The 26,344-nt window shown below is 45.5% G+C and overlaps 1 protein-coding gene across 2 annotated transcripts in view; it reads right to left on the reverse strand.

Annotated features, from left to right (window-relative positions):
• Window positions 1-26,344, reverse strand: part of FAAP100 (FA core complex associated protein 100) — a 93,900-nt gene that overhangs the window by 53,660 nt on the left and 13,896 nt on the right. Inside the window, exons 2-4 of one of the 2 annotated variants that reach the window (XM_063961122.1) lie at window positions 2,512-2,732; window positions 2,164-2,320; window positions 1,339-1,457 (exon numbers count right to left, since the gene is read on the reverse strand). In XM_063961122.1, the coding sequence (XP_063817192.1) occupies window positions 1,339-1,457; window positions 2,164-2,316 (272 nt within the window). In that variant the 5' untranslated portion in view covers window positions 2,317-2,320; window positions 2,512-2,732. The remainder of the gene's footprint in view (window positions 1-1,338; window positions 1,458-2,163; window positions 2,321-2,511; window positions 2,733-26,344) is intronic. The other variant, XM_063961123.1, reaches the window with a different exon arrangement.

Raw genomic sequence — 26,344 nt, forward strand, 5'->3', positions numbered from 1 at the left:
GCAATGGCGCACAGCTGAGGTGCTGTGCGCTACCTCAGTGAAGACTGGAGTCTTCTGCCGCCGATTTTGAAGTCTTCTTTGCTTCTTATGCTCACCCGGCTTCTGTCTTCCGGCTCTGCGAGGGGGACGGCGGCGCGGCTCCGGGATCGGACGACGAGGGTGAGATCCTGTGTACGATCCCTCTGGAGCTAATGGTGTCCAGTAGCCTAAGAAGCAGGACCTATCTTCAGTGAGTAGGGCTGCTTCTTTCCCCTCAGTCCCACGAAGCAGGGAGTCTGTTGCCAGCAGAGCTCCCTGAAAATAAAAAACCTAACAAAATACTTTCTTACAGCAAGCTCAGGAGAGCTCACTGAACAGCACCCAGCTCGTCCGGGCACAGATTCAAACTGAGGTCTGGAGGAGGGACATAGAGGGAGGAGCCAGAGCACACCAGAATACAAATTCTTTCTTAAAGTGCCCATGTCTCCTGCGGAGCCCGTCTATTCCCCATGGTCCTTACGGAGTCCCCAGCATCCACTAGGACGTTAGAGAAATAGTATAACTTTTTTAGGATTTTTTTTTTTTTAGGTTGCTGCTGCTTTAAACCTGTCCATAAACTGCGCAATTTGGTCATTTAACCCAGTTAATGAACAATCAGATCCATGAGCAATACTGCTTTACACTTGTAGCATCACATTTCATTTCATTTCATATTCAATCATTCAGGCGTGACCCACAATCACACTGCATTGAGAACCTGATTTTCAGTTTTATCTCATGATATTTGGAAAATGTGCAACTATTATTTGAAAAAACATAGGGGGGAATTCAAATGTTTGAAAAGTCAGTTGGGTGTCTGTTTTTTTTCTGTCTATTAGATAGGAAAATGCAGACGACATCCAACCGACTTTTCAAACATTTGAATTCCCCCCATAATGTAATGTCTAGTCAATTACACTGAAAATTACCAGACAGGCAAACACCTTCTCATCATGTATAAAGGCTTAAGATGGTAACGTGGAAACAGTGCTTCAGTTTAGCCAGATATGTAAAATATAAGCCAAAATGACATTTAAATGTGGTCCCTCATTGCATCATCTGAGTGACCTTCACTTCACAACATTTATCACCTGTCCAGAATTTCTACATAAATGATGTTTATAAGATGTTCTGATATTTAAGCAAAAGGCAAAAAAAATAGTACAGTTACCCCGCTTCTACAACACATCAAAATATTTCTTTCAGGCGCAGTTCCACTTAAATCAAAGCAGTCTCAATGTCAGACCAAAGGCTGTGTGAAGGCATTACATAACATTCTGAATGGAAATTGGTCTGTATGGATGAACTTATGTCTCTCACCTCCCTTGGTCATCGCGCTCCAAAAGGAATAATCCACACTGGGCACACAGGACGTACAGCTGATTTGTGCGTGTAACAAGTTCCATATGAAGAATTTTGGAAGGAAACAAATACGCAGCCTGAAAAATTTTTTTTTTTTTTTAAGATATTAAAGTGTGACCAAGATTTAAAAAAAAAAGCGCATATTTTATTACAGAAATGCCTCCATGCTAAATTAATAGCAGAAGCTTCTCAGCAGCGATGGACAGAAAGAAGTGACACCCTGATATTTTTTTCAACTTGGAGTGTTTCAAACGTGTTCTTCTAGCTTCCCTGTAACATAAGGGCTGATTCACAGGTGGATGCTCTTCCCATAGTAGCTGGCCAATGGCTGCTGGATCTGTGCACGCGCAGGAGCCGTACTGCACATGTCTGTATATTTAAGATGCCTCCTGTGGCTTTAGCATCATTCTGTACAGCTGCTGAGCACAAGGATACAGTGGCTGTGCTATGGCGTCCACCACTGAATCAGTCCTATAGTGTACTAATGTGTTTACTAAGGGCATCCGCAGAACTCCATTATATTGTACGGAGCAAAACTGCTTTTGAATACTGTAGGCCACAGTGAAATGAACTGTCAGAAACAGTGTGTGTGTGTGTGTGTGTGTGTGTGTGTGTGTGTGTGTGTGTGTGTGTGTGTGTGTGTGTGTGTGTGTGTGTGTGTGTGTGTGTGTGTTAGCAGCAGCTGGTTAACAGTTTCAGTCTGGTGATGAGGCCGCCTCACTATATACAACCACGAAAACACGGTTATAAAAAGTATATACTGTAGAATACAAAATATCTCACCGTAATTTGCTTCTTCTCCATGCTGAAGACATACACAAATCTACTACCATTGCAGACATATATATGTTTGTTCCAGGATATGATCTGGGCTTTACATCTGGACAGACCACCACTTGGACACTGAAACTGAAGCAGGTGCTCAACGTGAGCCATTGTTCTATGGAAAGAGACATAAATCCAGTCAGGACCTAAATTATATGTTCAGATGGATGTATTCAGAAATATGTTTGAAATATATGGAGGATATTCTGAAAACAAGCACAAAGGAAAAATTAGACAGCATCTAATTAGGAGCCTGCTCTCACTTTCTAAACTGCATTAGAAAAATGTAACATCAGCAATACTCACCCTATTTCCTTGGACCAGTTTTCATAAAATGTCTCCTGGTATCTTGTATGTGGTCTGTGTGCATTCAAGATTGATTTGACTGTTGCTTTAATTCAGTAAGTTATACAATAATACGAGTATCGTTAACTGGCACTCCATGTCCCGCCAGATTCTAGCAGGTCCTCAGATGTCTGTAATAGTACATATCCTTACTTTGTCAGCCAATTGAGTGACTGGGAAGTCTGTGGAGTTGAACATCGGAAAAACCCTTTATATAAAGTGATATACGTTCATTATTCTCTTACATGATCAAATTTAATTTAATAACCTATACACAGACCTTGCTCTAATTGACTGATGAATTGCTACTGTGGACACTACCTGAATCTATTACATGGCTCCCATCAGCAACGTAAGTGGAATTATTCTAGAACGTTTCCATAGGGTGTATCCGATTGGGTTAGCGAAATGTCAAACCTGCTCAAAATACAGAAGATTTGTGCATTGTCTTTGGGATTTTCACCTATTTAAGCAGTTTTGAATCCAGCTTTAGCAATTTTCTGACCATCACCTGGCTATTTACTTACCCCATACACTTCAATGGCCCACTTTTGTCATTTTGCTAGTGGGCATGTGGGTTAAGAGGGTGAAAAAAAATGTATACACCGTTTAAGCTGCAGCAAAGCAGTGTGTGTTACATTTGTGAAAACAGGCCACAATAACACAATTTTTGCTTTTACTGGAGAAGCCATTTAAGATGGATTGGCTGGTAGCCTCGTTACAGAAGGAGATACCAGTCATTTTTCAAGACCTGCAAGAGCTTCATTAATATGCCTCCCCATTGTTTCGGGAGCACCTGCCTCAGGAATTGTTACAAATACACGCTGAAATATGCAAGATCTTCATACCCCATGTTTGTCTGTCTACTGAATACACTCGGAGACAGTCCTGTGCGGTCATGGCTATTTATCCTCTTTTGTTTGGAGTAAATATATAACCTGTGTTTCACATCCAATTACTTCTGCTGTTTTTAAATTTCCGTATACTACTGCATCAATTGTTTGACCTATATGGGTATGCCCTACTAATGAATAACTACGTTTTCTTTTCTTTTTTTGTTGGGGGAGGGGGGGGGGGGGGGTTAGCATGCAACAATAAAATAACATTTGTTTATAAAAACATGAAAAGCAGAAAGACTATAGAACAGCCCTCTGCACAACATGCATGTTCATACAGACCCATGATACTCTACTTCCTCTACCATCATGTGACCCTAAAAGAGAATCTGTATCTGGCACAACAGATTTTAGATCTTTATCAGGTGCACTAACTTGTGGGAGTCAGGTTCTCATACTGACTATCCATCTCACAAGGAATATATACAGAGAGCCGATGATCATCTATCATCATCTCTCTTTATATATTCCTTGTGAGTTCTGACCCCATGAGCGCCACTATTTTTTAATCCTTGTCTGTTCTAATCTAATCAGGGGTAAACACAGCCCCTACATAGAGGCGAACGTGGGCTCACTATCTCATAATCTACAATCTAAAAATGTGTTTGTTTTTATTGAAGGTGTGGATTGAAATTGTAATCCTTAGGACACAGGCGCTTCAAAATTTGTTTTGTTTATGACTATCCATCTCCCCTGCGCTGCTGCTGTGCTCAGTGTACCCCACTCCATAAACCCTGTTGTTTGGCTGCCATTCCGTGCCCTGGGCGCCACCATGACACCCGCAGTCAGCTGATTTTGGATCCTCCAATCCTTGCATCCACTGTGGTCAGGTGATTCTGCCTACCAATATCGCAAGCCAAAAGGGATATAAGGAAGACACTGGCTAGCTACCAGTGCCTTGAACAAACCGTCACTTCCTAAAGCAACTTTCTGGGCTTCCAGCCTCTGACTTCTTTTCCCATAGTTGCCCGCTGTCTGTCTTTCCTGCCAGGTTCAAGCCGGACTCCTGTTACACTCTCTGTGAGTGCTCGTCATTTCCAGACTGACTACTGAACACTTGCTGTGTCTGCATATTCCTGCAAGTATTGTCAGTTCCAGACTGACTAAATTAAGATCTTCTGCGTTCAGCTTAAATCATTACACCTGCAGCATTCAGCCCAAACACGGAGCATTCTTCAAATCAAGTCAGATTCAAGTGTACCTGTGAATACCAGCTCAGCACAGTGCATCTTTGATCCTTACCTGGTTAAGTTCTTCATCTGATACAGGCTCAGTATCACATCATTGGTCCCAGCCCGATAGTAGCACCAGCGGTCCCCGCCCGAAAGCAGCACCATCAGCCCCAGCCCGATAGCAGCACCATCGGTCCCAGCATGATACAAGCACCATCGGTCCCAGCATGATACAAGCACCATCGGTCCCAGCCCGATACAAGCACAAGTTTCAGCTGATACTAGTTACATCAGTGCCACTCAGAGAGACTTATGTTATCAGTTCCAGCTGACAGTCTACACCAGGTTCTAGTCTAACATATACGCCATCAGTTCCAGTCCTATTTCCAAGCTCATATTATTCCCACCAGTTCTTCCATTCTAGCGTAGTACCAGAAGACCCAGCTAGAGAGCCGCAACCTACACGTCGGACGCAGCTGAGTATATACCTCCTTGTGGGGTCCCTAGTGAAGACCGCTGGTGTGTAAGATTCTGCACCTCTGGTTTGGGCATTAGCCAACTGACTGGCACTTGCTAATCATTCCATTCTGTCCATGTGCAAGAATTACCTCAGGCCTCCCAGTTTCCCCCATCAGACTTCCACCACTGGTCCACCAGTGTCACTATCAGGAACACAAAATACCTCAGGCCTGACACTGACTGGTTGCCTCTGACTCCAATTACATGAATGGGCTAGGAGTCTGAAACCAAATGACCAGAGACACGCTCTTGCAATGACGGCGACATCAATTTCTCAACAGAACAATTTTGCAAATAAAATACATCAATTCAGAAAGATACATTTTCTTATCAAAATAAACTGATCGGTGGGATTGTTATATAAATGGCTTAATAAACAACGTGTGTAAGAATGTCTTGTGAAAGTATGACACACTATGAGCACTTCACTTTGGTGCATCAAGTATTCAGATAAATGTTAGCTTATAGTGACACTGCATTTATCAGAGAGACTAATGATTTCTATTTTATCAGTTTCCAAGCTGAAATAACCACAGGGTGCATTTTGTATATATTTACACACCCTGCCAGCTGCTAACATAGGGGCTAATTCAGACCGATCGTAGATGTGCTAAATTTAGCACATCTACGATCAGCTTCCCTGTAATGCGGGGAGACGCCCAGCACAGGGCTAGTCCACCCCGCATGTCAGGCCCTGCCGCACAAGTACAAAAGCATCGCACAAAGGCGATGCTTTTGTACTGGAAGAGTAGCTCCTCACCAGCGCAGCTCCTGCGTGCTGTCAGGGAGCTACTGGTCGCTGCCCGGTTCACCGTGGCCCACGCCCCAGCAGTCCAGACATGCCTGCATTGCCCAGACAGCGCCCCCTAAACGCCACTGGCCCGCCCAGCGACCGCCTCTGCCTGTCAATCAGTCAGAGGTGATCGCAGGGCTGAGACAGCCGTCGGCTGTCTGGCATACGCCGGCGCACTGCGGCCTCGGCGCATACGCAGTTCAGACCTGATCGCTGCTGTGCGAAAATGCACATCTCCGATCAGGTCTGAATTAGGCCCATAGTGCAAACCCATAGTATTTAGAATACGAAAAGCTACTAGATTGTGGAAACCAGTCTTCCTTACACACTGTGATAAAACGGTGTCTGCTTCTCTAAATTAAGCTTCAGCTAAAATAATCTGTCAGTTAATTAACTAACGGGATTTTAACTACTGATTAACTCTTTAAAGTGTGTGAAGGCAGATATGCAGGAACTGCAGTTCCTGCTAACATTATCTTACCTTTTGTAACCACTTGCCTGGCATAGTCACATCATTTGCAACCAAACCAAGCAGTGCGTTATCTGATCTGGTCGCAAACACGGAAACCAGTCAGATACACTGTGTGTGGGTGGCTGCAGGAAAAGAATCTTCCAGCAACTGCTGCTCTGTCCCGCTGCTTCCCTGCACCCTCCCCCAGTGTCTGCAATGTTGCAGATTACTGTTGATTGGTAAGCACAGCAGGAACCCTCGCCCGCTGGCAGCAGACATTAGATATACAGGCAGGTAGTTATCCATCATGCAATACCATCAAGGAGGCGTCTGATTGGATCTAAATTTATTCTGCAGCATGGCAACGACCCCAAACATACAGCCAATGTCATTAATAACTATCTTCAGCATAAAGAAGAACAAGGAGTCCTGGAAGTGATTATATCGTCCCCACAGAGCCCTGATCACAACATCATTAAGTCTGTCTGGGATTACATGAAGAGACAGAAGGATTTAAGCAAGCCTACATCCACAGATTTGTGGTTAGTTCTCCAAGACGTTTGTAACAACCTCCCTTCAGAGTTCCTTAAGAAACTGTATGCAAGTGTACCTACAAAAATTGATGCTGTTTTGAAGGGCAAAGGGTGGTCACACCAAATATTGATTTGATTTCTCTTCTGTTCATTCACTTTACATTTTGGAAATGGATAAAAATAAACTATTGACACTTTTATTTTTTAAGCATTCTTACTTTTAAGCATTTTTTCCACACCTGCCCTAAACTTTTGCACAGTACAAAAGTTGTAAAATGAGCAGAGAATATGTCCCACAATGGCGCACTCACAGATAAAGTGTCCAGTTACTTTCTGGTGATGTGCACAGCTGTCAAGCTCGTCCACTTTTCAGACACTGGCCCCTCACCCGTGATGATAGTCACTTGATCACCCACACTTGGTCATGGAACTTTCCCTCACACAATTGCGGTCATTCTACACCAGGGCTCAACAAATCCCAGGGGCCAGGTCTCCATGGCCCCTATATTTTGCTGCCTGGCTACCAGAATATGGTGTCAAAGTCGAAAAATATCATGCTGCACGTTGCCATATATTAACCCCATGCGCTTGCCCGCTGCACGTGCACATTCTCTCCCGTGCGTGCGCATATTCGCAGTTGCGTGACGGCGCCTCCGCGGTCGTGCGCTCAGGCGTGTGGTATGTGCATTTACGGTAGAGTTTGTGTGCGTCTGGTGGGCGACTCGATCGTTACATAGTTAATCCGAATAGTATGTTTTATAGGTAATGGTCCCCTTAATAATAACTGTAAGTTTGTTTAGTATAACTGGTTCATGAACAAAGGAATTCCTCTTTGCATGATACGAAGGGTCAGATAGGGTCTGAGCGATGGTGTTTGGTACCTAACCGAAGAGTACTTTATTAGAAACAATCCGATGCTGGTTAGGTAGAGATTAATTGCTCCTGCGTATAGTTAGGTCTATAAATAGTTTCTGGACATTTACTGTATTTGCGGTTCATTGTCCATGTGGTGGGAATCCTGAGATTCCCTCCCACCTGAGCAGTCTGGAATAGTCACAGCCCACCTGTTCAAACAAACCTATGACCTTTTGTTGTAATGTGAAGACAGATTCCTGTGTCCAATGAACAATGAGATATAGGTCCCTTTGTAGTGTACTGTATGCAGTGTATATAAGGCAGCCAGTTTGGGCCAGCTCAGTCTACTCTCCACAAAAGGTTTTCATCACTGACTAACTATGGAGCTGGTGATCAGGACTGCGCAGGGATCATTCCCCAGTGTGTAAGTTTTTCTCTGTAACCAACTTGTTCTCTGTTTGTATTTGCCATACTCTCTCTCTCTGTTATTGTTAAACTGTTGTATATTGTATATGTGTAGTTATCATTTTTAAGTATTGATGTTAGTCTGTAGTGTATAAGATGTTAACTGTATTTTTCCCTTTTTACATGACTAAATCTCGTTAGTAAAGGTGTTGGAACCTCAGCAAGGTGTCTGTGTTTCTCTAGCTAGTACAAAGGGTTTCAATGTATCTCAATCACTCAAACAGCTTGCTTAAATATCCAGGTTAACCAGTGGTATATCATTGCAGTATCTCAATACTAAGACTTACAGTATAATCAGGCTCTGTGTTTAAAGTTTATAAAAGTACTGTCTGTGTGTACTCTCGCTGTGTGTATTCCATACACCCAGCGTAGCGTGTGTACGTAATTTGCGTACCACGTGCGAGGCCTTCATACGCAAATAGCGTACGGAGGGCGTAGCACGTGCACGTGGTTTAGCGGCCATTACGGCTACACGGTATTAGTATATAGCTAATGTTAAAAGGTAGATAACGGACTCTATCAATGGTTGGAGGGAAGAAGCAGCTCCTCATTTAGCCTTAGCAGCCTCAACATGCCTGTATTGTGGTGGACACTTTATGCACAGGAGTGCATGTGCTGAGTGTCCTTCCTAGCCTGTGCTGACTGTTGTGCATGTCCATTTGCTGACTCCAAATTCCAGCTGCATAGCACTCTCCGTTAAGATGGTCTACATGTGGCTGGTTATTGCGGCTTCGGAGGGGGTAGTGATGTGGCCACAGAGTGGGGTATTGTTAATCTGGGGTGTGGCTGTGGAGATGTAGTTTGCCTGGGGGCACCCCCTTAGTTGTGTGACCAGGGGGCTTGGTTGCCCGGTGGGTTTATCTACTCATTAATGTAGTCGCGGGAGGTAGGGGTCATTGTTTGCCTGGGGGGATGCTGCACAGAAGTGTGGCCACGGAGGGCTAACCTGGGGTCACCCCTTAGGGGTTGGTTTTTCTGAGGAGGAAGCTGCTCAGTAATGTGGCTGTGGGGGAGGGGAGTTATCCGTTTTTTTTTTTTGTTTTTTTTTGGGGGGGGGGGGGGGTGGGGGCGGTGGTCTGGCTCTAACACTTTCATCCTGGCTCCTACAGTTTAGAAAATGTGTTCTACACTAACATCACTTGCAGTGACACAGGGCTATATGGTTATGGTATAATAGGTCAACCGTGTCTAGGTCAGCAAATAAAAAAAATGGTTGACATGCACAAGGTCGACATGGGAATGGTCCACACATGAAAGGGTTGACATAAATGTTTTTTATTTTGTTTTAGTACACCGCTTTGCTCGCCATGCTGCACTCAGCACAGGTTACCTTTCCCAATTGTAATCCACGTGGATGGCAAAGTATGAATAAGTTGAAAAAAAATAAAGAAAACTTCAGAAAACTCATGTCAGCCATATACTGTGTCGACCTTTTGACCAAGTCTACCATATATATGTCAACCATTTGGTGTCGCCCTATTGACTATAGACTTATCATCGGATACTGGGCTACATATATACTAACCCAAGCTCTCACGAGCAGGGTCCTCTTCCCTCATGTGCTTTTACGTCTCTTACTTAACCTATCTTCTTTTCAATACTCCCTTTGACGGCACCAAATCCCTCGGTTACTGCCTCCCTGATACTTATTTCAGTGCTGTTTACTGACGCAGCTATGTTTATATACCTTGCACTTGTCCTATATTGTATTGAACTGTAAGTCACTGTCTTCATGTTTTGCTTATTTGTTTACTCTGTAATTGGGCGCTGCAGATCCCATGTGACGCCATATAAATAAAGGATAATAATAATAATAAATAACCCAAACCACTAACCCAACCCTAAAGAACTATCCAAAATACCCAATCCCCTAAACCGGGTATGGGTCATTAGGTCGACCACACTTAGGTCGACCACTATTGGTCGACATGGTCACTAGGTCGACAGGAGGTTGTTGTTTTTTAAACTTTTTTTGGTGTTGTTTTCTTCGTAAAGTGACGGGGAACCCCAATCAGTGCACCGTGTCCCCTCGCATGGCGAGTGAGCTTTGGGCAAGGTTACTATTCCCAATCGTAGTCCACGTGGATCGTAAAAAGTATGAAAAAGTTCAAAAAACTTTTTTTAAAATGTGAAAACTCATGTCGACCTTTTTCCATGTCGACCTAGTGACCATGTCAACCTAATGACCGTATCCCCCTACCCTAACCCTAATAGCCTATCCCTAATACTCTAACCCTAAATGACAGACTGGATGGGCCATATGGTTATCTGCCGTCAATTTATGTGTCTATTTTATGTTCCATGGGTTGTTAAATAGGACTGCTACTGAAATAACGTTTTGTGCCTGTTTATGGGTGTGTCTCAGCCTACAACAGCGATCCTGTACGCACAAAACATGGCGACAGCATCTAGTTTCCGTACGTAATTATGCGCTACGTAGACTTACTCAGGGAATACTCATTTGGGCAGGGCTAGCTCTCTCTCATCACTGGGGTAGATGTACTAAGCCTGGAGAAGGTACAAAGAAGTGATAAAGCAGTGATAAGTGCAAGATGATAGCGCACCAGCCAGTCAGCTCTTAACTAACTGTAATTTTTCTAATCCGTAAAGACTGGCTGGTGAGTTATCACCTTGCGCTTATCACTGCTTTATCACTTATTTATCCCTTCCCAGGATAATACATCTGCCCCATTATGTGTAATTTATTTGTACGAAAGATCCCCCTCAAAGTACAGCTCTGTGCAATATGTTGGCACTTTATAAAGTATAATAATCATCATCACCACCTTCATCTTTACTCTATTAGTCTACAGCCTCCGTGATGATGATGTCATCAGACTGGGTTGAGTTATGCTGTATGTACGGAGAGCTAGGGAGATACAGTCACACTGGCAATTAGTAGAATGTCCCTTATGTACTTTGGTAAAAATACTAAACAACATAAAACTGAAGGTAAAGTTGGTATTGCTCAAAATCTCATTTAATGCTCAAATTAATTTATGTGATCGGTAATCCGATGAAGGTGATAAATGGAGTCTCGTACAGCAAACACTGCTAGTAACATGTAGAGCTGTAACTAGACATTTTAATGCCCTGGGTCAAGAATGTCCTGTTATACCCCCTTTCACACATAGCCTTTGGACCCAGGTTTTGTCGGGTCTTGTGGCTATGTAAGAACAGAGCTGACCTGGGTCAGATGTCCCAGGTCCACAACCCTGCTCAGTACCAGGGTTATTCCCAGGACTGACCCAGGTTGCCTGTAGTGTAAACGTCATTACCCGGGTCACACCTAAAAGGGCCTTATTGGCAGTCACAATAGCGCATTGAGGCGACACCATTTCCAAGTGTCCACTGCAAGCCGGAAGACCTGGGTTCAGTGTGAATAGCGACAACACAGGTAAACTCAGGTTCATTACCCATGTGTGAAAGGGGGTAAGTACTGAAACCCTGGCTTCTACCCGTGCTCAGTGTCCTGGGTCCGAGCTGGGGTTTATGTGTTAAAGAGGTATAAGATTTACTTTCCTGCCCAATAAACGGTTTTGGCTGGGATGTTAGCTCGAATACAGACCTTTTGCAGAAAGTTAACCTTCCCCAGCTGTTGTGGAGAACTACAAGTCCTCGTATGTAATTGGGACGGAGTGGCAGTTACACAAGAGGTTTTCAGCAGTGACACCCTTAAAAATTATGGGCAGCTCCCTGACAAATTTTGACTGTGAGACCCTGTTACTTTCTAAACAAAAATGAACACTAATTGGGTTTGGTGGTGTGCAGCTATGTGGTCGGTCCAGGGGAGGTCATCATTATCACGACACATGGCCCCTTTACCCCGCTATACAATGCCGCAATTACCAGCAATATAAAGCAGTGGAGATGCTGTAATTGACAGGGGAAGTGGGTGGTGCCGAAAAGCCTCTGAGAGACTTGCACACTTTTCCAAGAGAGTAGGCGAGTATCACACCGTATGGACAGCCATGGTAGGCTATAACCAAACATGAAAGAGTCTATAGCTGGGTACACACTAAGCGAAATATTAGACAATGTACCATTCCAAAGCAGATTGGAAAGAAATATGTAGTCCACATCGGATAGTGTGCACCTGCGATTGCGCATTCATGACCATCGTCACATCTGATATTCTGCACACTGAAAGGGCCAACCCCGCAAACAGCGGCATGCAGTTAGATGCAGGATGTACCGATATTAATGTGCTAAAATTACTATATATATCATGCAGTGCGTACACCATCGTTTAGTGTGTACTCACCTTAGGTTTCTCTAGAATTGTTTTATAGCCTGAGAAAAGGCTCGGGTAATTAGAAAGGAAGGCCAGTAAGACAAACTAATAAGCAAACCAAAAAATAATCGTTATGTTAGACTTACCGTTGATAACGCTATTTCGCCTAAGTCCACAGGATAACATTGGGATATGAGGTAGCGACAACGGATTGGCACCAAACTATCAAAGCTTTTGGCCTCCCAGAATTCAATGGGCCCGTCCATATATCCCCGCCTCCTGGCTCAGGCAAATCAGTTGTTTTTCCAAAGCTCAAGGTAGGGGCATCATAGAGAGCCCTAATCAGGTGAGAAGAACACACATGCACACCCTTACGTACAAGAAGGAAGAGGTTAGTGAGTGAAAAGGATCCTAAAATCAGGTGCGTCCGGGTGGGATTCCTGTGGACTATTTCTCCGGTAGGGTCCACAGGTTATCCACAGGATAACATTGGGATGTCCCAAAGCAATTTAGTGGTGGGGATGCTCCTGATTGGACAGGAGAATCCTTCGCCCGAATTCAGCGTCCTGAGAGGCAAAGGTATCCAAAGGCATAATGTCTAATGAATGAGTTAATGGAGACCCTGTGGCTGCCTTACAGTTCTTTTCTGCTGAAGCACCACGTTGTGCTGCCCATGATGAACCTACCTTACGAGTAGAGTGAGTAGAAACATTAGCTGTAATATGGAGATCAGCTTGAGAATATGCTTCTGAAATAGTCATCCGAAGCCACCCCGCCAGTGTCTGCTTATCAGCAGGTCATCCTCTCTTGCGAAATCCGTAGAGAACGAAGAGGGTGTCTTTTTTTCTGATGGCACTGGTACGATACACGTAGATCCTTAAAGCACGGACTACGTCCCACAATGCATCTCCCGGAGAAAGGTCCGGCCCTTGGAAGGCCAGGCCTATAATTTCTTCATTAAGGTGAAATCTAGACACCACCTTAGGAAGATACTCAGATTTGGTTTTGAGAACAGAAAAAAAGTGCGACAAAACAACGCCCCTAATCTGAAACTCTTCTAGCTAAAGCAATAGCCAGTAGAAAGAACTTTAGCTGTCAACCATTTACGATCCACTCGTTTTAGTGGTTCCAGTGTGGCAACTTAAAGGGCATTCAGGACTAAACTTAAGTCCCAAGACCGAACAAAAAATAAGATTTTACTTACCGGTAAATCTATTTCTCGTAGTCCGTAGAGGATGCTGGGAATCCGTAAGGACCATGGGGAATAGACGGGCTCCGCAGGAGATAGGGCACTTTAAGAAAGCTTTGGACTCTGGGTGTGCACTGGCTCCTCCCTCTTTGCCCCTCCTCCAGACCTCAGTTAGGGAAACTGTGCCCAGAGGAGATGGACAGTACGAGGAAGGACTTTTGTATATCTAAGGGCGAGATCCATACCAGTCACACCAATCACACCGTATAACTTGTGATAAACTACCCAGTTAACAGTATGAACAACAACATAGCCACGGTTCAACCGAAAAACTATAACATAACCCTTATGTAAGCAATAACTATATACAAGTCTTGCAGAAGAAGTCCGCACTTGGGATGGGCGCCCAGCATCCTCTACGGACTACGAGAAATAGATTTACCGGTAAGTAAAATCTAATTTTCTCTAACGTCCTTGAGGATGCTGGGACTCCGTAAGGACTATGGGGATTATACCAAAGCTGCCAAACGGGCGGGAGAGTGCGGATGACTCTGCAGCACCGATTGAGCAAACATGAGGTCCTCCTCAGCCAGGGTATCAAACTTATAGAACTTTGCAAAGGTGTTTGTCCCCGACCAAGTAGCTGCTCGGCACAACTGTAATGCCGAGACCCCTCGGGCAGCCGCCCAAGAAGAGCCCACTTTCCTAGTGGAGTGGGCCTTAACCGATTTCGGTAACGGCAATCCTGCCGTAGAATGCGCCTGCTGAATCAAGTTACAGATCCAGCGAGCAATAGTCTGGTATGAAGCAAGAGCGCCAGCCTTGTTGGCCGCATACAGAACGAACAAAGCTTCAGTCTTCCTGATTCTAGCCGTTCTGGTCACATAAATCTTCAAAGCCCTGACTACATCCAGGGACTCGGAATCCTCCAAGTCCCGTGTAGCCACAGGCACGACAATAGGTTGGTTTACATGAAAAGATGAGACCACTTTTGGCAGAAAGTGAGGGCGAGTTCTCAACTCTGCCCTATCCACGTGAAAAACCAAGTATGGGCTTTTATGTGATAAAGCCGCGAATTCGGAAACACGTCCTGCTGAAGCTAACGTCAACAACATGACCACTTTCCACGTGAGGTATTTCAACTCCACAGTTTTGAGTGGTTCAAACCAAGGTGACTTGAGGAAACGTAACACCACGTTAAGATCCCAAGGCGCCACCGGAGGCACAAAGGGAGGCTGAATATGCAGCACCCCCTTCACAAAGGTCTGTACTTCAGGAATAGAGGCCAATTCTCTTTGAAAGAAAATGGACAAGGCCGAAATCTGGACCTTTATGGACCCTAATTTTAGGCCCAAAGTCACTCCTGTTTGAAGGAAGTGAAGTAGACGGCCCAAATGGAACTCCTCCGTATGAGCAGCTCTGGCCTCACACCAAGAAACATATTTCCGCCATATACGGTGATAATGTTTTAACGTCACGTCTTTCCTAGCCTTGATCAGGGTAGGAATGACTTCCTCCGGAATCCCTTTTTCCGCTAGGATCCGGCGTTCAACCGCCATGCCGTCAAACGCAGCCGCGGTAAGTCTTGGAACAGACAGGGCCCCTGCCGCAGCAGGTCCTGCCTTAGAGGAAGAGGCCACGGATCCCCTGCGAGCAACTCTTGCAGCTTCGGATACCAAGTCCTCTGTGGCCAATCCGGAACAATGAGGATTGTTCTGACCCTGCTTCTTCGTATTATTCTCAACACCTTGGGTATGAGAGGAAGAGGAGGAAACACATAGACCGATCTGAACACCCAAGGTGTCACTAGAGCGTCTACCGCTACCGCCTGAGGGTCTCTTGACCTGGCGCAATACCGCTTTAGCTTTTTGTTGAGACGGTATGCCATCATGTCGATTTGAGGCAGTCCCCAACGATCCGTGATCTGTGCGAAGACTTCTTGATGAAGTCCCCACTCTCCCGGATGCAGGTCGTGCCTGCTGAGGAAGTCCGCCTCCCAGTTGTCCACCCCCGGGGATGAACACCGCTGATAGCGCGCTTACATGGCCTTCCGCCCAGCGTAGAATCCTGGTCGCTTCTGCCATGGCCATTCTGCTCCTTGTTCCGCCTTGGCGGTTTATATGAGCCACTGCCGTGACATTGTCTGACTGAATCAGAACCGGTTTTCTCCGAAACAATTCCTCCGCTTGACGCAGGGCGTTGTATATGGCCCTCAACTCCAGGACGTTGATGTGGAGACAAGACTCTAGGCTTGACCAGAGACCTTGGAAATTTCTTCCCAGTGTCACTGCTCCCCAGCCTCGGAGGCTTGCGTCCGTGGTCACCAGGACCCAGTCCTGAATGCCGAACCTGCGACCTTTTAGTAGGTGAGCACTGTTCAGCCACCACAGGAGAGATACCCTGGTCCTGGGAGACAGGGTGATCCTTTGATGCATTTGTAAATGGAACCCGGACCACTTGCCCAAGAGGTCCCATTGAAAAGTCCTCGCATGGAACCTGCCGAAAGGGATGGCCTCGTAGCAAGCCACCATCTTCCCCAGGACCCGCGTGCAATGATGCACTGAAACCTTTTTGGGTTTTAATAGGTTCCTGACCATGGCTATGAGTTCCTGAACCTTTTCGATCGGAAGAAAAACCTTTTTCTGGTCTGTGTCTAGAATCAGCCCCAAAAAGGTCAGACGCGTTGTAGGAACTAGCTGAGACTTCAGTATATTGAGAATCCAGCCGTGTATCTGCAACGTCTTCATGGACAGAGACACGCTGTCCAGCAACCTCTCCCGAGATCTCGCCTTTATGAGGAGATCGTCCAAGTATGGGATAATTGTGACCCCCTGCCTGCGCAGGAGCACCATCATTTCCGCCATTACCTTGGTGAAAATTCTCTGGGCCATGGAAAGCCCAAACGGCAACGTATGAAATTGGTAGTGACAGTCCTGCACTGCAAATCTCAGGAACGCCTGATGCCGGGGAAATATCGGAACATGAAGGTAAGCATCCTTTATGTCCAGGGACACCATCCAATACCCCCCCTCCAGGCTGGCGATGACCGCCCTGAGTGATTCCATTTTGAACTTGAACCTCTTCAAGTACAGGTTCAGAGATTTCAGGTTTAAAATGGGTCTGACCGAACCGTCCGGTTTCGGGACCACAAACAGGGTTGAGTAATATCCCTCTCCTTGCTGGAGATGAGGAACTGTGACAATCACCTGTTGAATATACAATTTTTGGATTGCTGCCAACACTAGCTCCCTCTCTGACGGGGAAGCCGGCAGAGCCGATTTGAAAAATCGTCGAGGAGGCAAGAGTTCGAATTCCAGCCTGTATCCCTGAGAAACAATCTCTAATGCCCAGGGATCCAACTGCGAGTGAACCCAGACGTGGCTGAAAAACCGAAGACGAGCCCCCACCAGATCTGCCTCCCCTCGGGAAGCCCCCGCGTCATGCGGTGGACTTTGCAGACGCAGGGGAGGACTTCTGCTCTTGGGAACTAGCTGTGTGCAGCTTTTTTCCCCTGCCTTTCCCTCTGACAACAAAGGATGATCCACGTACCTTCTTGTTTTTATTGGAACGAAAGGACTGCATTTGATAATGAGGTGCCTTTTTTATATGCTGCGGGGGGACATAAGGTAAGAAATTTGACTTACCAGCCGTAGCGACAAGATCCGAGAGGCCGTCTCCAAACAACTCCACCCCTTTGTAAGGCAAGGACTCCATATGCCGCTTTGAAACGGCATCTCCTGTCCACTGTCGGGTCCACAAGAGCCACCTAGCAGAAATAGACATAGCATTTATTCTGGAGCTTAATAAACAAATGTCTCTCTGAGCATCCCTCATATACAAGGCAGCATCTCTGATATGCTCTATGGTCATTTGAATGGCATCCCTATCTAAGGTGTCAATTTCCGTAGATAAGGAATCTGCCTATGCCACAACCGCACTACAAACCCAGGCCGACGCCATAGCCGGTCGAGCAATAGTACCGGAATGATTGTAAATGTGCTTTAAGGTAATTTCCTGCCTGCGATCAGCAGGTTCCTTGAGGGAAGCCGTATCCTGAGAAGGCAGTGCCACCTTTTTGGACAAACGTGTCAGCGCCTTGTCAACTTTTGGCGAAGATTCCCAGTGTATCCTATCAGTTTGTGGAAAAGGATACGCCATAAGAATCCTTTTGGGAACTTGTGGTCTCCTAGCCGGAGATTCCCAAGCCTTTTCGCACAAGTCACTTAATTCAAATGAGGATGGAAAAGTAACTTCAGGCTTTTTCCCTTTATACATGTGTACCCTCGTGTCAGGGACAGGGGGTTCCTCAGTAATATGCAAAACCTCTTTAATGGCAATAATCATGTACCGTATACCCTTTGCCACCTTCGGCTGTAATTTTGCATCTTCATAGTCGACACTAGAGTCAGTATCTGTGTCATCGATCTGGGATATGGTGCGCTTCTGAGACCCCGAAGGACCTGGCGCCCCAGGGACAGTCATGGACTGGCTACCTGACTGATCCCTAGCTTCTGCCTTGTCTAACCTTTTATGCAATAGAGTTACATTTGCATTCAAGACATTCAGCATATCCACCCATTCCGGTGTCGGCGTTGCCGACGGCGACATCACATTCAAGCACTCCCCCTCCACATTAAGCGAGCCTTCCTCGTCAAACATGTCGACACACGCGTACCGACACACTTCACACACACACACAGGGAACCCCTTTCCTGAAGACAGTATCCCTGTCAAGGCCCTTTGGAGAGACCGAGAGAGAGTATGCCAGCACACACCCCAGCGCAATGACCCTGGAGACCAACACAAAATGTTTTTCCCCAGCAGCGCTGTATAATATGTAAACCGCCAATTATGTCCCCCCCCCCTCTCTTTTAAGCACCCATTCACCGTGTGTAAGCAGGGGAGAGTCCGGGGAGCTTCCTCTTAGCAGTGCTGTGGAGAGAAAATGGCGTTGGTGAGTGCTGAGGGAGAAGCCCCGCCCCCTCGGCGGCGGGCTTCTGTCCGGCTCAAACTTAGTAAAATATGGCGGGGGCTCTTTCATATACATGTACAGAGCCCACCTGTACATGTATATAGTCTTTTTGCCATGCAGAGGTTTATATTGCTGCCCCCCCCTCCCCCTCCCCCTGCGCCCTTACAGTGACCGGAGTATGTGAGGTGTATGGGAGAAATGAAGCACAGCTGCAGTGCTGTGCGTTACCTCAGTGAAGCTGGAGGCTTCTGCCGCCCGACGACTTTTGTCTTCTGTACTTCTAGCTCTGTGAGGAGAACGGCGGCGCGGCTCCGGGAGTGGACGCCCAGTAAGAACCTGCGTTCACCCCCTCTGGAGCTAATGGTGTCCAGTAGCCGAGGAAGCAGAGCCTATCTTTGACAAGAAGGTCTGCTCCTCTCTCCTCAGTCCCTCGATGCAGGGAGCCTGTTGCCAGCAGTGCTCCCTGTGAAAAACTAGTAAAAGGTAGAAAAAAATCCAAACAAAAATGCTTCTAGGCAGAGAACTCTTGAGAGCTCTCTGCAGTGCACCCATCCTGCTCTGGGCACAGTGTAAAACTGAGGTCTGGAGGAGGTGCATAGAGGGAGGAGCCAGTGCACACCCAGAGTCCAAAGCTTTCTTAAAGTGCCCGATCTCCTGCGGAGTCCCAGCATCCTCAAGGACGTTAGAGAAAAAGAGGTTGAACGTGCAGTATTCCCTGGAAAAAAGTGCGCACATCCTGTAGGTTAGCAATTTTCTATTGGAACCATACAGTCAATGCTGACGCTTGTACTCTCAAGTAAGCCACCTGTAGACCGTTGTCCATTCCTGCCTAAAGGAATGCTAAGACTCTGGAATTCTGAAAACCTAAGGTCAAATTTCCAGCCACTGCACCATTGAATATAGGCTTGCGATCCAAGCTGAGGAAGGTTTCCTTGCTCTGAGCATTGTTTGAATTACCTGTTGTGAGAATCCTCTTGCTCTCAGGATGAAAGTCTCAAGAGCCACGCCGTCAAAGACAGTTGATCCCGATGCTTGTTATAGCAAGGACCCCAAGCCAGTAGATCTGGATGTTGAGGGAGTAGGAATGGAGCATCCATCAACATACTTTACAGATCTGTGCAACATTGTCTTCTGGACCAAGACGGAGCTATTAGTATTATGGCACCCTTACCTTGTCTTACCTTTCGCATCACCCTGGGTAACAGGGCGATTGGTGGAAACACATGGGTTTTTCGTCTGGCCTATCTCACTGACAGAGCATCCACAAAGGTCGCTTTGGGATCCTTTGTTCTTGACCCATATGCGGAAACTTTGTTGTTCTGACGGGATGCCATGAGATCCATCTCCGGTAACCCCGACTTGTCTACCAGAGTTTGTAAGACCTTGGGGTGTAAAGCCCATTCATGCCTGAATGGCGTGTCTACTGAGAAAATCCGCTTCCCAGATTAGGACTCCCGGAATGAACACTGGGGGGTAATTCAGAGTTGATCGCAGCAGCAAATTTGTTAGAAGTTGGGCAACACCATGTGCACTGCAGGGGAGGCAGATATAACATGTGCAGAGAGAGTTAGATTTGGGTGGGGTGTGTTTAAACTGAAATCTAAATTGCAGTGTAAAAATAAAGCAGCCAGGGGGGGGGGGGGGGGGGGGCGTGGCCTGCACGCTGCTCTGAGTGGATGTGCTGACACATCTACTACGGGGTTAATATCACCAATTGCTGCCTGTCCCTGTGGCTATATCTACCAGCTGTCAGGTCCGGGTGTTTTTGTGAATCCGTTAACCCGGGACCAACCACAGGTGTAGGTGCTGGGGTATGAAGAAAGCAGGGAGGACGAAGAAAGTTCCGTTTCATATATTTATTAAAAATAACAATTCAGTAAAGAGTTAAATGACAAGTTGTTAATCATCATATTATACTGAAGTATTGCAGGAATGGCAGAAATAATATGCAGGATAAATCTCAAAGACAAATAAAAGAAATGTTCATGGAACTGTATATAAAACAAGCTGATGAATAAATGTTGAATTGTCCAAATATAAACAAGCTTTGATGCTGAACTGCAGAATGTGTTTAACTGGGTAATGCAGACATGAAGAAATAACTGTAAGGATTTGCAATTAAGTTTTGAGAGTTAATGAGAGGCTGTGAAGAATTATCCTTGTTATGGTAACATAGAAAATAAAAGTACTGAATTGGGTTACTTGCGAGTTCCGGAGATCACTGTGAAAACTGTAGCAGATGACAAGGTGATGAACGGGTTAAATGCAGAGTAGAACAAACGAACAGCTGAGGGTAGTGGAATCCTCCAAACTTTGTATGGTTGAAAGCAGTCAGACAAGGTAACCTCATGCAAGACTCTGGGAATCCAACTGTTTCCAGTAGGTGTGCAATTTACTGACAACACAGCGGAGAGCCGGTGGATCTTTAGCAGTGAAGGCTGCAGATGGACCTCTGGGAACGGAGGCGATATCTGGACCACGGCAATCACACAGGAATGCACGGAGAGAGCTCAGAGCTAGAGCACAGCGTTGATACAACAAAGCACTGGCCCAGAGTAACATAATCCCAGCCTACTTAAAGGCAGCACAAGCACGGGATTGGCTTACACCTGCCCACAGGTGTTTTCACAAGTGCTCTGTATTACCTATTTGGTCTCCAACATGGCCAACTCCTATACAGCAGACACACCGCAGTGCCTTAGGCCATTTGGTCCCCGCACTCCCAGTTCCCAGACTCTGCATTACCTGTGCCACTGATCACGCCGCGTCCCCACACGGGCGCACAGCACCGCGAGCAACCGCACTGGCAACGGACGAACCCCAGAACCCGCAGAGGTGAGAGACCGGTTCGTGACAGTACCCCCTCTTCTAAGGGTGGTCTCCGAACACCTTTGAACCTTATCAGGATTTTTGGAGAAGTATTTCTGTACCAGTCTTGGAGCATGAACATCTTCAGAAAAAGCCCAGGATCTCTCCTCCGGACCGTAACCCTTCCAGTCGACCAAAAACTGTAAACGTCCATATCGGGAACGTGAGTCCACAATCTCTTTAACTTCAAATTCCTCATCCTGGAAAGAGTGAACTTTAGGAGATTTGGACTGGGTAGTACAGAAATTATTGAGAATCAAAGGTTTCAATAAAGATGTATGAAAGGCGTTAGGAATTCTCAAAGACGGTGGCAACTTGACTTTGTATGACACAGGATTGAGTACCTTTACAATGGGAAATGGACCAATAAACTTGGGAGCAAATTTCTTAGAAGGAACTTTGAACCTGAGATTGCGCGTAGAAATCCAAACTTGGTCTCCCACCTTGTAATTCAGTACAGCTTTACGTTTTCTATCTGCAAAAGATTTATAACGAGCGGAAGTTTTGACCAACGACTTGCGCACACAACTCCAGATTCTAGATAGACGTTGAAGCTCTTGATCTGCTGCTGGAACCTCTAGGGCTGGCAATGGATGGAACTCTGGCACACGAGGATGAAAGCCGAAGTTAATATAAAAGGGCGTAGATTCTGAAGACGAATGGAAGAGATTATTATGAGCAAATTCTGCCAATGGAAGGTAGTCAACCCAGTCATCCTGTGAGGACGATATATATAGCCGGAGAAATGTTTCAAGATCTTGGTTTACTCTCTCAGTTTGTCCATCTGTCTGAGGATGATATGCAGAAGAAAAATTCAACTTGACATTTAAAGATGAACAAAGCGACCTCCAGAACTTAAACAAACTATAGCAGCGCTAATAATTAATCAACACATGGGATTGAGTGAAAAATATATATAGCAATTTAATATAATGGCAATTTCTGCCTAATAAAACAAAGGTGCACAGTTATTATACTGCAGTAGTTAAAAAGCTTGGGTCTCATTTAGAAATGCCTTTGATAAGCAGTCCGTTCCTATTACATGAACTGGATAAGCAGATAAACAATTATGAAATAGAGACTGACTGCGCAGTCTAACCTTCCAACTTTACCCGTACCGCTAGAGGTGAAGTCCTTTGGGAATAATTGTGGTATTTGTACATCCAAACGGGTTTCCTCAGTATGATGCGGTGTCCTCTTAATAAAGGCAATAAGTAGCGGGATGTTGGAGAGTTATTTCTTCCGTGTATCTGCAACAGTGAGTGTCCAGTTCTGGTCCGGATATAGGCAATGAAATGGCAGATGATGACCCAATAGAGTGATTCCTGACGCGTTTCACTGTACAACCTACAGCTTTTTCAAAGTTATCCTTTGAAAAAGCTGTAGGTTGTACAGTGAAACGCGTCAGGAATCACTCTATTGGGTCATCATCTGCCATTTCATTGCCTATATCCGGACCAGAACTGGACACTCACTGTTGCAGATACACGGAAGAAATAACTCTCCAACATCCCGCTACTTATTGCCTTTATTAAGAGGACACCGCATCATACTGAGGAAACCCGTTTGGATGTACAAATACCACAATTATTCCCAAAGGACTTCACCTCTAGCGGTACGGGTAAAGTTGGAAGGTTAGACTGCGCAGTCAGTCTCTATTTCATAATTGTTTATCTGCTTATCCAGTTCATGTAATAGGAACGGACTGCTTATCAAAGGCATTTCTAAATGAGACCCAAGCTTTTTAACTACTGCAGTATAATAACTGTGCACCTTTGTTTTATTAGGCAGAAATTGCCATTATATTAAATTGCTATATATATTTTTCACTCAATCCCATGTGTTGATTAATTATTAGCGCTGCTATAGTTTGTTTGTGTTTTGCCTATTCTGGGTGTGACTACCCCAATTTAATTAGCAGCAGCATTAGAGTTGCGGCAACCTAAAGCGCCCGATCCAATACCCATTGGTATATCTTGTTTTGGACCTCCAGAACTTGGCCACAAACTGTGTTCCCCGATCAGAGATGATCTCTCGAGGAAGGCCATGCAACTTGAAGATTTCAGAAATGAACAATCTGGCTAGTAAAGGGGCTGATGGTAATCCAGTTAATGGAATGAAATGTGCCATTTTCGAAAATCGATCCACTATCACCCAAATGGTATTTTGCCCTTTTGATGGAGGTAGATCGGTCACGAAATCCATTGAGATATGAGTCCATGGTTGTTTGGGTATGGATAATGGATGTAATAAACCTGGTGGAGAACTTCTTGGACTCTTATGTTGGGCACATTTAGGACATGCTGCTATAAACTCTTGGACATCGGCTTTGAGACGTGGCCACCAATAAGACTGTTGAATAAATTTGTAAGTCTTTAGAACCCCAGGATGACCCATGAAGGAAGAGGAGTGAGCCCAGGTAAGCAGCCGTTTTCAAAGATTTGTGGCGACAAAGGTCTTGCCAGGCGGAGGAACTGGAGAGGTTCGAGTCATTAAAAAGGACGTAGGATTCACAATGGCTTGATTCGTGGTAGCATCATTTAATTCAGAAGAAGCAAAGGACTGAGAAAGGGCATCTGCCTTTTTGTTCTGAGACCCTGGACGATAGGTGAGCTTGAAATTGAAACGTGTGAAGAAAAGCGCCCATCTAGCTTGTCGTGGATTCAAGCACTGAGCTGACTGCAGATCTAGAAGATTCTTATGATCAGTATAAACTGTAATGCGATGTTGTGCTCCTTCTAGAAGGTATCTCCACTCCTCAAATGCCAACTTGATGGCAAGTAATTCTTGCTCACCGATTGCATAATTACGTTCGGCCGGGAGGAACTTACGGGAGAAATATCCGCAGGGATGGACCTTTTTATCTTCAAAGACTTGTGACAACACAGCTCCTATTGCTTCTGTAGATGCATCCACCTCTAGTAGAAAGGGACGATTCAAATCAGGCTGTCGAAGAATGGGGGCTGACACAAAGGCTTGCTTTAAATCAGAGAAGGCTTTGATTGCTTCAGAAGACCAGTTCGTAGGATTTGCTCCCTTGCGAGTTAGGGCTGTAATGGGAGCAGCTAACGTAGAATAATTCTTAATGAATCTCCTATAGAAATTAGCAAAGCCAAGAAATCGCTGAATCCCCTTGAGAGTTGTAGGAGTGGACCAATCTCGGATAGCTTGTACCTTACCGGGATCCATACATAGCTCTGATCCAGAAATGATGTAACCAAGGAACGGTATGGAAGATACTTCAAAAGTGCACTTCTCTAACGTACAATAAAGTTGATTTTTCCTCAGACGTGTCAGTACCTCTTTAACTTGGTGACGGTGAGACTTTAGATCCTTAGAGAATATTAGGATATCATCCAGGTACACTACTAGGCACTTGTAGAGAAGATCACGAAAAAGTTCATTCACATAGCTTTGAAAAACTGCAGGTGCATTACAAAGACCAAAAGGCATTACAAGGTATTCGTAATGCCCATCCCGGGTATTAAAAGCAGTCTTCCACTCGTCCCCTGCCCGGATGCGGATTAAATTGTAGGCCCCTCGGAGATCCAATTTTGTAAACACAGTAGCTCCCTTTACCCGATCAAATAATTCTGGAATTAAGGGTAATGGGTACTTGTTTTTCACAGTGATCTCATTGAGTCCACGGTAATCTATGCATGGTCGTAACCCACCGTACTTCTTCTTAACGAAAAAGAATCCGGCTCCTGCAGGTGAAGAAGATGGTCTGATAAATCCTTTGGTTAGATTTTCCTGTATATAATCAGACATAGGTTGCGTCTCTGGGATGGATAGCGGATAAATTCGTCCCCTAGGAGGGATTTTGCCCGGAACCAGGACGATTGGGCAGTCCCATTCACGATGAGGAGGTAGAGAGTCTGCTGCTTGTTTACTGAAAACATCCGCAAAGGATTGATACACCGGAGGTAGGTCGGGAAGGCTAATTGACCGGAGAGGTACAATTGAGGCTAAACTGTCCTTGGTACAAGATTTACCCCACGAAAGGACTTCCATGGTTTGCCAATTAAGTTGAGGATTATGTTTCTGCAGCCAAGGTAAACCAGGTATCACATCTTGAGAGGCTTTGGGAATCACGTAGAAGGAGATGTATTCGGAATGGAGCACACCAACTTTCATCTTGAGACATACGGTTCGATGAGTAATTATACCATCTGGAATTCGACTTCCATCCACTGCTGTAACAGCAACTGCTGCTTCCAGAGGCATGGTTTGAACTTTAGACCGTAAGACAAAGGCTGAGGAGATGAAGTTCTCGGCTGCCCCGGAATCTAGGAGAGCTGAAACTTTCACTGTAGAACTTGGAACTTCTAATTGAATAGACAAGGTCGGCTCTTTCCCAGAACGTGATTCTAAAGTAACTCCTAGCTTAACCTCTCTTGAATAAGCTAGGAGCGAGAGTTTCCCGGTCGGAGTTTGCAAAATTTAACTAAGTGTTCGGAGGACCCACAGTACATGCAGAGGTTACCCTGTCGACGACAAAGTCGTTCCTCCTCTGTGAGGCGAGAGCGCCCAATCTGCATAGGTTCTTCTGTCGTTACCGGAGACTGTGATGAAGAATCTTGTCGAGGCCTAGGATGATAACGTGGACTGGATCGCTCTGCCCTGGATTTCTCTAAACATCGCTCCCTGTAGCGTAGGTCAAGTTTGTTACAGAGAGAAATCAATTCATCCAGTTTAGTTGGCACATCTCGGATAGTTAAATCATCCTTGATTCTCTCTGAAAGTCCATTCCAAAACGCAGCGATCAGGGCCTCCTCATTCCAGTTTAACTCTGAAGACAACGTGCGAAACTGAATAATATATTGACTGACAGGACGTAAACCTTG

The sequence above is a fragment of the Pseudophryne corroboree genome, chromosome 3, assembly GCF_028390025.1.
Source record: "Pseudophryne corroboree isolate aPseCor3 chromosome 3, aPseCor3.hap2, whole genome shotgun sequence".
In the NCBI taxonomy this organism is placed as follows: Eukaryota; Metazoa; Chordata; class Amphibia; order Anura; family Myobatrachidae; genus Pseudophryne; species Pseudophryne corroboree.